Below are 15448 nucleotides of genomic sequence, written 5' to 3'. Positions count from 1 at the left end.
TTTTAAAATTCAGCTCAAAAATGTCAGGTTCAGAATCTGCTTATGCTCTTAAAAGCAATTTTTGAACTTTAGAACACATTGACTTTTAATTAACTCCACATTTACTATAAGAGGGTGAGCTTGAAAACATGCTAGCAAGTTTTTTTTTTTTCTTTTCCTTTCACATGTGTAGTAAGTTGTAGATGCAATAAAAATTATTAGAACAGTTGCTTTTAATGTTCTGAGACCATGGATTTGTCTATAGCAGTTTACTCTCTTTTGGTCATTCTAAACCTCTTATTTATCAAACAAAAATTATAAAAATAATTGAGTTAACATAAGTCTTTCTGTCTCTCTCTTTTTTGCTACAGTGCATTTTATTTGTATATACAGTGGTGTGAAAAACTATTTGCCCCCTTCCTGATTTCTTATTCTTTTGCATGTTTGTCACACAAAATGTTTCTGATCATCAAACACATTTAACCACTAGTCAAATATAACACAAGTAAACACAAAATGCAGTTTGGAAATGGTGGTTTTTATTATTTAGGGAGAAAAAAAAATCCAAACCTACATGGCCCTGTGTGAAAAAGTAATTGCCCCCTGAACCTAATAACTGGTTGGGCCACCCTTAGCAGCAATAACTACAATCAAGTGTTTGCGATAACTTGCAATGAGTCTTTTACAGCGCTCTGGAGGAATTTTGGCCCACTCATCTTTGCAAAATTGTTGTAATTCAGCTTTATTTGAGGGTTTTCTAGCATGAACCGCCTTTTTAAGGTCATACCATAGCATCTCAATTGGATTCAGGTCAGGACTTTGACTAGGCCACTCCAAAGTCTTCATTTTGTTTTTCTTCAGCCATTCAGAGGTGGATTTGCTGGTGTGTTTTGGGTCATTGTCCTGTTGCAGCACCCAAGATCGCTTCAGCTTGAGTTGACGAACAGATGGCCGGACATTCTCCTTCAGGATTTTTTGGTAGACAGTAGAATTCATGGTTCCATCTATCACAGCAAGCCTTCCAGGTCCTGAAGCAGCAAAACAACCCCAGACCATCACACTACCACCACCATATTTTACTGTTGGTATGATGTTCTTTTTCTGAAATGCTGTGTTCCTTTTACGCCAGATGTAACGGGACATTTGCCTTCCAAAAAGTTCAACTTTTGTCTCATCAGTCCACAAGGTATTTTCCCAAAAGTCTTGGCAATCATTGAGATGTTTCTTAGCAAAATTGAGACGAGCCCTAATGTTCTTTTTGCTTAACAGTGGTTTGCGTCTTGGAAATCTGCCATGCAGGCCGTTTTTGCCCAGTCTCTTTCTTATGGTGGAGTCGTGAACACTGACCTTAATTGAGGCAAGTGAGGCCTGCAGTTCTTTAGACGTTGTCCTGGGGTCTTTTGTGACCTCTCGGATGAGTCGTCTCTGCGCTCTTGGGGTAATTTTGGTCGGCCGGCCGGCCACTCCTGGGATGGTTCACCACTGTTCCATGTTTTTGCCATTTGTGGATAATGGCTCTCACTGTGGTTCGCTGGAGTCCCAAAGCTTTAGAAATGGCTTTATAACCTTTACCAGACTGATAGATCTCAATTACTTCTGTTCTCATTTGTTCCTGAATTTCTTTGGATCTTGGCATGATGTCTAGCTTTTGAGGTGCTTTTGGTCTACTTCTCTGTGTCAGGCAGCTCCTATTTAAGTGATTTCTTGATTGAAACAGGTGTGGCAGTAATCAGGCCTGGGGGTGGCTACGGAAATTGAACTCAGGTGTGATACACCACAGTTAGGTTATTTTTTAACAAGGGGGCAATTACTTTTTCACACAGGGCCATGTAGGTTTGGATTTTTTTTCTCCCTAAATAATAAAAACCATCGTTTAAAAACTGCATTTTGTGTTTACTTGTGTTATATTTGACTAATGGTTAAATGTGTTTGATGATCAGAAACATTTTGTGTGACAAACATGCAAAAGAATAAGAAATCAGGAAGGGGGCAAATAGTTTTTCACACCACTGTATGCTTTGTGTATCTATATACACTGTGTGTGTATATACAGAAATTTTAGGACAGCCCTATATTTCCTGTTTTTATTGAAATTTAAGCAGTTCAAGTCCAATGAATAGCTGGTAATGATGCAAACGTAAGTGGTAACTGACAGAGGTTTAAAAAAATGTTTATAGTTTACCAAAAACTAAAAAATAATTATTTAAAGGGACCTCTTTCAGGGAACAAGAAATGGATTAATGTCTTAAAAGCTTTTCTGCAGCAGTTGAAATTAAATAAGCCTTTTAAGTTGATGGAAATAATTCGTATAACCGCCCTAACTTTTGTTGATAATGTACAAATCCTCTGTCTGTGTAAAGGCACAATTGTAATAAACTGTATCGCTCCACCCTCTGAATCATTATCCTCTTTAATAAAACCTCTGTGTGCGTCCAGTGTCCGTGTGTGTGTGTTTGTCTTCTGCTCAAGTGCGCATGCGCGGGGCACGGTGCGATGCTTCAAAGCAGATGCTTCAAAGGCCGCCTGATGCGTCACACAAGACAGAGGGCGGGACCTATAAAATATCACGCAACAGATCTAATCGGATTTCGGTAAATGAGGTAAGACCTAAAACAAAAAACATGAAAAATCCAATCGGTTACTGAGATGCAGAGACCAGCTTCCTCATTGTTGTGCAAGTGTTCACTCTGAGGATGTCAGATTTGCGATTAAGAAGCTTGGCCCGGTAAAGTGTAAAGTGTCAGTCGTTGAAGGGGTTTTCCTAGATATACGAATTTTCATGATATTACAATATGATGACTTCTAAAAGTAGATTTATTTTCGTGCACATTACATCAGTTGCTGGGGAGAATGTGCTGATTGCCCACTGTTGTGACAGAAAATTAAACGCATATTACGGACAGCAAAGCCAGTATTACTGTCAGAGAAAATTACAGGCATTTTACGGGAAAAATTTAATGAGGTAAAAGGTCCCTTGCCATTTAATATAGACTGTTCCTACTAATGTTTATGGACTACTGTTCTAGCACCCGTTATTGTAACGGGCTTAATGTCTAGTTTATATAATAATGTATTGCAGGAAGTATTATATTGCTATAATGGCAAGAAAAAGGCAATTAACAAATGAAATCAGACAGACCATTGTAACCCTTAAAAGTGTAGGTCTTTATTTTAGAGAAATTGCAAAGAATGGCAAGGTGTCAGTGAGTACAGTTTCCAGCACCACCAAAATAAACTTGGAAACTGACAGGAACAGGTCTGGAAGACCCAAAACTACTACAAAACATTTGTGAGACTGGACAACTTTTGTGATAGATGGCTCACAGAACAACAACTACAAGCACAACCTAACAGTGAACAAAGTACATTGAGACATTAAACTGTGTAAATTTTAGTAAAAACTGGAAAAAGGGGGTTTTCTAAGTCTTTTGACCATTTTAGCAATTACTGTCATTCAGCCCGTCAAACCCTGTCTTCTCTCCACAGTTGAATTGGATATTATATTAAACAGGTTTGAGAATGTGCTGTTTACTATTTTCACTATTTATCAATGTTCCTAAGTGCCACACCTTAGAAATATTTGTTAATTCTTGCATTTGGTTTTCACTTAGTCATATGTGACTGCTTATGTGTACTTGACAAAAGTAAACTGATCACAGTTTGTAAAACCTACTTGTTGCATTTCAATAACATGTTTGTGCATTTAAATTACTTTTTTTATGAAGTAAAAGTAGAGATTCAAACAGTGTGACTCTTTAGCAAGTGTGTTTTCAATGGGGGAAAAAAAGATGAGAATTCCAAATTTACTGGTACTTTTATTTATATGGTGTATTTTGAAAGTAAAATTTTATTTCGGTTTTGGTAAGCATTACATTTTAATAATAGTGCAGTATTGAAACAATTGTGTTATTGAGCATTGTGAAATCTTATCTCCTTGGTTACAAAAATAGTGTTTTCCAGAAAAAAAAAAAAAAAACTGTAATCATTCTAGGGTTTTATGACAGTAATAAGCCACAAAGTATGGGAGTACTCTTAAAATTATAGGGTGTTTAAGTTAACATGATAACTTTTTATCTCTAATTATATCCACTTTCCATAGTGTAAACAGCCTATTTTCTTAAATTAATGGTGTAGACATCAGTTTTCCACTTTTAGCATCTAGGAACGTTTGAAATGCTGGCAGTTGATTTTTAAGTCTACATTGTTCTATTTTATCAGTTCCTTTTGTTTGACTTTATATAAAACATCAGTAGGAACGCTAACAGGTGTGTGGCAGCACAGTTTGATCTTTTATAGTGGAGTTTATTATTCATACTTTCTTTTATAGTCTTCATTAAATATGCTGGTCTTTGTATGTTTCAGTTTTGATTCATTTGGTTATTATGCAATACCTATAAAGATGCATACTTATTCTATAATATTTATTACATCTCATGAGCACTTAATGAACAAGAATTGCTCCTTGTATATGAGGGAGGATCAAAAAGTAATGGCAACCTATTCTTTATTATTGGTAACCATGAACATGTGAACGTAATAGTTACGGTATATTACTTCTCGACATAGTCTCCCTGCAGGACGATGCACTTCTTGTTTCGTTCATCTAACTTCTTCGTCCCTTGGAAGAAGAAACTTTTTGGCTGGTCCTGAATTAAGATCTGTACCACTTCGTTAACCTCATTATCAGAGGTGAACCTGCAACTACATAGACCCTCTTTAAGTATTCTGAAGATGTGATAGTTACATGCTGCTAGATCAGGGCTGTAAGGAGGATTTGGAAAAAGTTCAAACTGCAGCTGTTACATTGCCTACACATTGTCGCCGCAGCATGGGAACGTTCAATCTCATGGAGTAACAAGACTATTTTTGACAGCATTCGTCTTCTTTTGAATTTGCAGGTTTCAGTTTATCTGTTAAGCATAGTTCAGTATGCTGCACTGGTCCCTGATTGTCAGTGTTCCTGAAAATGGGACACTTCATGTCCCAAAAGAAGGTCATCATGATTTTCTTGGTGAAGGGCTGTAGTTTGAATTTCATCTTTACTTGAGAAGACAGCTGTTTCCACTGTTCCAATGCATGCTTTGTCTCTTGCTCTCCTGTAGGACCCATGTCTCATCATTGGTGACAGTCCACTCCAAAATAATTGGATCTTCTTCATAATGTTTCAGGAACTGGGTTGAAACCTCCATATTCTGCTGCTTTTATAGATCAGTAAGCTGTTTGTCTATCCTTCTTGTGCAAACTTTGTTACCCCGTCATAATGCACTATGACATGTACAGATCTATAGCTGATATCCAAATAATAATAATTCTTTGCATTTATATAGCACTTTTCTCTCTACTCAAAGTGCTTTTAGTGAGTGGGAACCACTTCACTCATCACTAATGTGTAGCATCCACCTGGATGATGGGACAGCAGTCGTTTTTGTGCCAGTACACTCACCACACATTAACTATTAGGAGGTGAAGTGGTGAGAGAGATATCCAATTAGATACAGGGGGTGATTAGGAGGCCAGTATGACTAGGTCAAGGAGGGAAATTTAGCCTGGACATTGGGATACACCCTGCTGTTTACGAAGAAGAATGCTCAAGGATCTTTTATGACCACAGAGAGTCAGGACCTCTGTTTTATGCCTCATCAGAAGGATGGCGCCATGTTTACAGCACAGTGTCCTTGTCACTGCCCTGTGGCATTGGAATCCACATTCAGACCTCAGGAGAAGAGCCCCCTGCTGGCCTCACCAACACCTTTTCAAGCAGCAACCCAAGCTTTTCTTAGATGGTCTCCCATCCAAGTACAGCAACAACAGACAATGTATTCCACTGATCTTTACTGATAAAAGCATTCACCATGTCGATGTGGACTTGTGTGCTCAATGTTGATGATCCACCCGATCAAACTTCGTCTGTTTCACATGATCGTCCCGCTTTAAACCTTTCTACCCATTCATAAACTTTTAATTGAGTCATGCTAGTTTAATTTCTTTTCTGAAACAACATCCTTCTGGGAATGTCAGCAGGTTTCACTTCCCCACCCCAAAGAAACCTCACTACAGTGTGTTACTAAGCAATAGGGCAATCCTGAAGCAGACTGTCCATGTTCATTTAGCCTTGGCCTCAACCAAACTAACTTCAGACTGCTGTGTTGTGCATGTTCGAACTACCTATAAGCCACTGCAAATATGTTATATTGTGTCAGCTTCTATCTGTTAAGGTTACCCTGTAATTTTGAAATTGCCTTTATTTTTTGATTTACCCTTGTATATACTGAGCATATGTGTGTGTGTCAGTCTTTCTATCCATCTATCCATCCATTTTCCAACCCGCTGAATCCGAACACAGGGTCACAATATATACAATATTTGTTTGACTGTCAAAGAGTTTAAAATAAGTGAAAAATAGATGTTCTAGATCATAAAATGATTTTAAGTTGAAATGTAGGTGGCAGATTTTGACTGTCCATAATCTGTAAACTCAGGCAATTAGACATAGTAAAGAAACAGACAGGAGTATAGTTACATATTAAATTATATATTATTGATGAAAATGCCCAGAAATATTACGGAAACAGAATACTATGTGAATATTGGCAGTCATACTCTTACAACCAAAGTAGCAGTGTGTCTTGCATTCCTTCAGCTTATCTTCAGTTTACCTTGCTTTGCTACCACATGGCCTTTGACTGGAGTATTGAAACAGGCCATTTGTCTGTCGAGATATAGTTGTTTTCATCATGGCCAGATGATGAGAGACAGAGAGAGAGATAGAGGGGTTTTGGCTAAGGCAAGGTGACCAACATAACATTCTTACCATAAAACACATACCAATGGGACATCATAGTACAGATTGTCTTCCAATTCAGAATTAATCATAAACAGCCATACTTTAGTCCAATAGAATTATCGATCATCTAATCCCCTACTTGCTTTGTTTATTTAGTTGCCTTCCTGCTGTGGATGTCTAATATTATATTTGCTTTGTCTAGTTTACAAATGAAGACATACAAAATATTAATTAGTGAGAAATCAGTCAACTATAAAATGAGACATGTTGAACTTTAAAACATATCTTGCAGTTTTCAGATAATATAATGGCATTTTAAACATAGTAGTGGACCAGAATTTAAATAAATTTGCTGCATTTAAGCAAGTTGTGGTAAAATATTTACAATGCCAGTCTTTGGAAGTAATATTACTTCAAACAGGTAACTTTCAGACTGTAGCAAGTTTTCATTGCCACTCTCTCTTTTTTAATAGTGAAGTTGCTGCTTTTTAAACTCTTTGATTTATTAGGTAGCCAAAGGCCTAGGTAAATATTTTGAAGTATACTATGTGTTAACATCATTCTTATCATTCTGTAAAACTGTTGTCAGCCAGTCAATTGGCATACTGTTGCTAAAGCCAAGTTTATATCAAACAGTAAAACTAATCAGGCTTAGCTGACATATTAGCTTATCTTAGTCAACATGTCTTAACAATATTTACTATTTGAGGATATGAAGATACAGACATGCAGACCTGAGTGTAACAGTTCATTGAGGAGCCAGCCTGACATTACACACATAGAAGCATACTTCTGAAGTTTGGAATTTGTTTCATTAACAGAGACAGCTCACTGAACCAAGGCAGGATATTTATAATGTTAAGGTGCCAGGTTCAGGACACTACAGACCAGATTCCTCAGCACAGACAAAAGGTCATTATTAACTGCTGATTCACTGCTGAGCTTATAAAGTCCTTATACAAGATTTAAGTTAAGTGTTTTATCATCTAATGCAACTCTGTTTTATTGCAGTGTCAGTGTTAGATGTAAAGCAGGTAAGTCACAGTCAAACAACAGAGCTAATATAGGTGATGTAATTTAATGCCTGTCAGTAACGTCTTCTACAATCTGCACACTCTTGCTTATAAGGATATACAGTATAAAGAATTCCAAGCACTAGTAAGAATTTCTAATATGCCAGAAAAATCTTGATCTATAGTACAGTACATCTTTTGAACTCAAGGCAGTGAATGATTATCAAGTATTTTGTAACTGAATTTGTTTCTAGTGCGCTTGATTTTATTACTCAACAAAAATCTCTGATTGGTGTTTTGGTGAAGACAGAAACTTAATTTAATCAAATTGTAGGCCATTTGTTTGCTTGCTTAACCATATATTATGGAGCTATATTCCTAATGATATGAACATATGTATTATTATTTTTTTGTGAAGGAGAGCTTAGCCAAAGGAGAATTGCTTAGGGCTTTTTAATAAGGCAACAATAAACAAAAGAAAGGAAGAAATATATATAGGTAAATAAAAAATGGAGAAGGAAAATAAACGCGGTAATAGTTATTTCTCTTATTCTAAAATAATATTGATTAGATCCTGCCAGGTTTTGAAAAAATTCTGTACAGATTCTCTAACTGAGAATTTGATTTTTTCCAATTTCAAATAATATAAAACATCGGTTTCCCACTGACTTATCAGAGGAGAGTTAGGATTCTTCCAATTTAACAAAATAAGTCTGCGTGCCAAAAGTGTAGTGAATGCAATCACCGTTTGCTTGTCCTTCTCCACTTCAAGTCCGTCTGGAAGAACACCTAACACAGCTGTTAATGGGTTAGGAGGAATTGTGACCCCAAGGCTGTCTGAAAGGCACTTAAAAATTTTGGTCCAAAATGATGTTAGTTTGATGCAGGCCCAAAACATGTGACCCAGTGAGGCAGGAGCTTGGTTGCAGCGTTCGCAGGTTGGATCTTGCCCTGGAAACATTTTGGACAGTTTTAAGCGAGACAGATGTGCTTGATATATAATTTTTAGTTGAATAATTCTATGCTTTGTGCATATGGAGCTCGAGTGAATTCTCTGCTTTGCTACCTTTCACTCCTTTTCTGATATATTGATTAAGAGATCTTCTTCCCAATGTCCTCTTGGGTCTTTGAAAGGTAGGGACTCTAATAAGATTTTATATAATGCAGAAATGGTGTTTAATTCCTCGAAATTGAGCAGTATTTTTTCCAGCATGGTGGAGGGTACGAGGTGAGGAAAATCAGGCAGTTTCAGTTTAACAAAATTTCTAATTTGAAGATAGTGAAAGAAATGTGTAGCTGGGAGGTTGAATTTGGAACAAAATTGTTCAAAAGATGCAAATATGTTGTCTATATATAGATCTCTGAGCATTTTAATCCCAAACCTTTTCCAGGTATTAAAAACTGGATATGTTTGCGAGGGTTGAAAGAGGTGGTTCTCTTGCAGAGGTGCCGCGGATAAAAGATTTTCCATCTTAAAATGCTTTCTAAGTTGGTTCCATATTCTGAGTGAGTAAAGCACAATTGGGTTATTAGTATATTTGTGATAACTTGCATTTATTGGAGCGCAGAGCAGGGAATATAAAGAAGTACTACAGGATTTTACTTCTATTGCGAGCCAAGCCTGTGTATGTTCATTTTTTTGTGTCCAGGTTTTTATGGCTTGTATGTTTGCTGCCCAGTAATAAAACTGAAAATTAGGTAAAGCCATGCCACCTTCTGCCTGAGGTCTTTGTAGGGTCGCTCTTTGGATACGTGAGTGTTTTGAGTTCCAAATGAATGAGGTTATTGTTGAATCTAATTGCTTAAAAAATGATTTATTGATATAAATTGGAATGTTTTGAAATAAAAAAAGAAGTGTAGGAAGGATATTCATCTTAATAACGTTAATTCTTCTGGCTAGAGTGAGATGAAGGGTTGACCATCTATGCAAGTCTTGCTTAACTTTTTCCTTACAGACGGCAAAATTTTGTTGATAAAGAGCTTTATGTTTACTTGTGATATTTACCCCTAGGTATTTAAACTGATCTGCTATGGTAAAAGGTAGGGTGTCCAATCTAATATTATATGCTTGTGAATTCACTGGAAAGAGTATACTTTTATTCAGATTAATTCTGTGACCGGATATCTTTTGAAATTCTGTTAGTGCTGTTAGAACTGCAGGCACAGTGTTTTCTGGGTCTGATATATATAAAACCATATCATCTGCACCAGTGGTTCAATGGCAATTGCAAACGGCAGTGGTGACAAGGGACATTCTTGTCTGGTACCACGTTCTAGCTTAAAGTAGTCTGAGCAAATGTTGTTAATACAAACTGAAGCTTCTGGATTGGTATACAGTAGTTTGATCCATGCACAAATATTCGGGCCAAACCCAAATTTCTCCAATGCAGTGAAAAGGTAGTTCCATTCAATCATATCAAATGCTTTTTCTGCGTCTAATGATAGTAATATCTCTGGGGTGTTTGATTTTGCTGGTGAATATATAACATTAAACAAGCGTCAGAGATTGGAAGATAGGTGTCGGCCTTTAATAAATCCAGTTTGATCCTGTGATATTACCGAGGGCAGCACTTTCTCCATCCTTCTAGCTAGAATTTTTGAGAGTATCTTAACATCATTATTCAGGAGTGAAATTGGTCTGTATGATGCACATTGTAACAAGTCCTTATTTTGTTTAGGAAAGACAGTGATTAATGCTTGACAAAATGTTTGAGGTAGTATTTGGTTGTCTCTAGCTTCTGTAAATGTTGCCAATAAGAGGGGAGCTAGCTGAGTGGAGAATTTCTTATAAAATTCTGCGGGTTAACCATCAGGGCCTGCTGATTTCCCGCTTTGAAGTGACTTTATAGCATCTAGTAATTTGTATCTTGAGTATGCCATCATCTTAATGAGTTCAAAGGACTGTTCTATCATCAAGTAGACAATGAATTTGTTAAATTTAGCATATGCAATCAGAATAGAGAAAACTATAATACAAACAACACTTTTGCTGTGACATTTAAGGCCTTTTAGAATTTCATGCTATAAGAAATATTTAACTTTTTTTCCATTGTATATATTATCGTTTGTATTTGTTTTGCTTTGATTTATATTGCATATGGAAATGTTTGTATTTTTTTCTCTTTTATTTTCATTTCAGAGTCTCAAACCTGATCAGGTGACCAAAGCAGCTCTACAGAAAAACATCATCTTTGAAAAAGTGTTTAAAAATGTAAGCTTTAAAGTATTACTAGCAAACTATTTTAAAACCTCAGTTCTATTAGTATAATTTCCTCTTAATAATAAAAGTCAAATTGTTTATAAAAGCTATATGTTTTGACCACTTTGCACAGAAGTTTCACAAAATGTCATGAAGCTTCTCCAAGTTCAGGCTGTTCTATAATTTTGTTAGAATTAAAAATAATAAATATTTCTTAAATTAAGAATTTGGTTATAGTACACAATGCAGAATAAGAATAACTGTCTAAACATTGCAGTTCATGAACAGTAAAATTGATACTCAAATACAAAAATACGATTGATAACTTGAGATATTCAGTCAATATTTCTGGGATAGGCTCCTGGTGCCCCACGCCCCTGCACTTTATAAGCGGGTTTACATAGTGTAACACTGGCTGATGCAAGTAGGGACAGAAGAAAGATATCTGGAACAGCCGCCTTCCAGAAATAGGACAAAATACATGGCAAAAAGGAAGGGAGCAGAGCCGTGGAAGCATAAAGGAGGAGTAGCTGGAGATTGTCGGACATTCAAGAGAATAGGAGTAACTGAATAGCTTACAACAGAGAGTGGAAGTCAGTGCTAGGTTAATCATTGAATGAAGCTGTTGCTGCTTGTGGTTTTCTTATTTTGTGGTGTACACAAGACCTTAATTTCAGGCTGAAGAAAGGGAAACTACTTAGAGACTGAATTAAGTTAATAAAGTAAGATGCTCCAGCATCCATGAAAAGACTTACCTGGTGTCCAGTGTAGTTTTGTAAAGGGTTGTTACAATATGTGTGTTTGAAATGACAAAGTGAAGTCATGTTTTCAGAAAGGTGTGCAAATTTATTAAGTTCAACTCCCACTGTATATATATGTTGTGAAAATGACCAGACTTGACGCACTTGAAAAGGTTTGCAGTAGCCACTCGTATATTAACCCTGGCTGCAATGGGTTGATTTTTATAAGAGAGGTTTGTCTGTTGGAGTCCAGAATTGAACTGCTGAAAGTTTGCAAAGATGGCGGCTTTAAAGGATTAAACCGGAAGTGGAATTCTTCTGATGTCAGTCTGTGTGTCAGAACCTGAAGTGACATTGTTCTCGGTACCGGAAACGGAAGTGACATTCTTCTGGGCACTGGGACCGGAAGTGACGTCATTCTGGGTGTCGAAAGTGACGTTGTCAATACCGAGTCAGACAGGTTTTCCCATGGCTGGTCTGCAGAGATAACAGGAGAAGGTTTAGTGAGTTAGTGAGCTAGAAGAAGGCTGTGTGGTCTGATGAGACCAGAATTGAGCTTTTTGGCCATCAGACTAATCACCATGTTTTACGTAAGTGAAACATTGCCCATTATGTGGAGCATGGTGGTGGCAGCATCATGCTGTGGGATGCTTCTCTGCAGCATGTCCTGGAATGCTTGTGAGAGTGCAGCAGAATACAGGAAAATCCTGGAGGAAAGTCTAATACAGCCTGCAAGAATCATATGTGTTTTACAGGAATAGCTTAAAAATAACAATGTTAATGTCCTAGAGTGGCCAAATCAAAGTTCTGTTCTCAGTTTAACTGAAAATTTGTGGCTGGACCTGAATAAGGTAGTTAATTCACAGTCTTCATGCAACTTGACAGAGCTTGAGCAAATTTATAAATAAAGATTGGGGAAAAACCTAAGTGTCCAGATGTGCAAAACCGATAGAGACCTGTCCACACAGACTCAAGACTGTAATTGCTGCCTAAGATACATCTATTAATATTAACTTTGAAGGGGATGAATACTTAAGTGATCAATTATTTTTTTGTAGTATTAGTACTACTACTTTGCAAAGATCTGTTTTCGCTGTGACATTAAAGAGTCTTTTGTTGTTGATCATTGTCAAGAAAGTCTAGTTAAAATTATTTCATTCTTCTGGGACTATTCCGTGGGAAACAGAATCTTTCCCACAACATGACAGTGCACAACATGACAGTGAACTTGTAACTTGATGAGCCTGTTTGAGTTCAGCATTAGGAATATTAATAATTTCTCTCATTTTTCCCCTGTGGAGTTCCTTGGTTAAATAATGAATTTCATGTATATTCAACCTCAGTAATCAGATAGTACTCAAAGCAGCTCAGATATGAATCTTTGAAAATCACAAATTGGGAGACATATATGTTATAAACTGATTTATTTCTGTAGGTACTGTCAAGAATTCCAAAGAGCATCATTAATTAACTGCAGTGTATAAAATATATAAAGCCAGGAGCACTGCGAAAGCAATGCACATAAAAATGAACTGTGGTACAGGAGACTATTTTGAAATTAATGGATAATATACTGTTTTATCATTGTCACAAAAGTGTAAATTAATTAAGAGAATGCTTGTATTTTGACAAGAACTAAACTAAAAGATAAGCCCTAAATGTAGGAAAAGATGCTTGAAGCTTTTAGACATTAAATATATCACTTAGTATACTGTAGTGTAAAAGGAATCAGTCCTAATCCAGTTAAAAAGTTGGCATTGTGATAGGTGAATTATACTGTTATGTAGAATTAAGCCATTTAGTTATTTACATATAAGTTCCATCTTTTAAATGTTTTCATTCACTGCCTTCGTTGTAAGTTTTTAGGTTTATGACAGTATTATTGTCATTTGTACATTATGATCGGAATGAGAAATACCATAATAAAATTGATCCTTAGTCAGTACACAACAGCATAAGAAGTTTGTTAATTTGGACAATATAGTATTCTACACATCAAGTTTTTACCATATTTCTTTTTTTAAATAAAAAAAACAGTGTGGTGTTGAATTTAAAAGGAGAGGCAATGCAACATATTTGTGGCTGGCTTGGCTAAGAAAGACACTATCGCATACGTATAATAACTCAAAACCTTCCTTATAAAGATAAATTTAAACATTTAAATATTTACTTGGTATGTTTTCAGTTTACCGTTACAACTTTCTATTTATTTATTTATTTTTTTTATTGCTTTTTTTTAGTGTTGGGCAACATGGTTGGGCCAGTGGTTAATGTTCATAATAAATCCAGGTACCTAGAATTAGCCTGAATTTTGCCATTGTGTGTGATCAGTATACATATTTCCCTTTGTCAATGTGGACTTTTTCTAGTAACTTTGGTTTCTTTCCACAAGCAAAAGATACCCATAGGTTAACTGAGATCTCTAAAGCAGTTTGGGGCAAGTGCATTTGTTTGTCCAGTAATGCACTACCCACTCATTCAGGGATGGTTTCTGCTTTGTGCCTGATGAGGCTATAGTAGGCTACAGCTCCATAAAAGCATGTGTGGTCTTTGCCAAACAAAAAAAGTAAGAAATCAATTGATTCTTGCTATAGCAGCAAAATTCTAACTTTTCCCAAAGCAACAGTTTATAGTAACTGAGAGTGGAAACCAGATATTTTGTTCTGATTGTTCACTACTTGAAAGCTTGCTTATAATGCCTGCGTCTAAGAGAAGAAAATAAGTTTACCTTACGGGATTTGTGAGCATGCGTGCTTTTCGGATTGATTAGGTTCTGGGAGAAGGATGCTAAGGATAGAGCTGCCAGGGAAGAGGAAGACCTAAGAGAAGGTTTATGGATGTTGTGAGAGAGGACATGCATTTGACGGGTGTAACAGAACAAAATGCAGAGGACAGAAAGATTTGGAAGAAGATGATTCTCTGTGGCAACCCCTAAAGGGAACATCTGAAAGAAGAAGAATAAGGAGAAGGATCATGTTACGTTACACATTTCCAGCAGTGTTCAGTCGCCACCTTTATGTACATATTAAGGAGTGGTAGACAGTTGTTACCACCAGGAATGTAACTTGATATCTTATCAGTGATTAAGTCATAGTCATTAGTTTTTGTCATGAGTTGTAGGGACAGGCCCCTCTGTTTGTGACCAATAAGCACTCAGCCAAAAGCATACAATGCCAACAGACAGAAAAGACCCCATTCAAATTTATTAGAAAAGGAAAAACAGAAAGCCTCGATGGTGGGTCAAGAAACATAGGAAATCTGGTATTCAGCACTGTGCAAATAAAGGAAAATCTTGTTGAACTTTGCAACTTGCACAAGTGTGTTTTACTTCTACTAGAAAAAGTTGTGTCATTTTGATTGGCTGTTAAAATCTGTCACTCTCATAATAATTTGTGTTGTAATGGGAAATTTAAAAACTGTGCTAAGAAGTTGTGAGGAAGGTATGAAACTCATCACTTACTGTGAAATCTAGTCATGAAATCTGACATCCTCAAGACGAGATTGAGCAGCTGCAGTTTATTAGACGTGACATGCTTGTGTAGTGTGATGCTGGCCATTCTAGTGTACCTGATTTAATAAAAAAAATAAGATCTATACTAAAACATTCTTCAGTTTTCTTGTTGGGTATATTGTAGTCTTTGGTACTGAATATGCAGTCAATTGCTCATGCTGGCATATAGACATGTTTTAATTAAGAAATACAGTGTTAAAGGAATATTTGAATATAATTTTA

General features: G+C 36.4%; 1 protein-coding gene across 1 annotated transcript in view; it reads left to right on the top strand.

The window, feature by feature from the left end:
• srfbp1 (serum response factor binding protein 1) overlaps window positions 1-15448 on the top strand; it is a 148987-nt gene that overhangs the window by 112907 nt on the left and 20632 nt on the right. Inside the window, exon 4 of the mRNA XM_028805254.2 lies at window positions 10916-10987. Coding sequence (XP_028661087.1) covers window positions 10916-10987 — 72 coding nt within the window. The remainder of the gene's footprint in view (window positions 1-10915; window positions 10988-15448) is intronic.

The sequence above is a fragment of the Erpetoichthys calabaricus genome, chromosome 7, assembly GCF_900747795.2.
Source record: "Erpetoichthys calabaricus chromosome 7, fErpCal1.3, whole genome shotgun sequence".
Taxonomy (NCBI): domain Eukaryota; kingdom Metazoa; phylum Chordata; class Cladistia; order Polypteriformes; family Polypteridae; genus Erpetoichthys; species Erpetoichthys calabaricus.
Note: the sequence above shows the minus strand (reverse complement) of the source record. Positions and strands in the feature narration are given on the sequence as shown.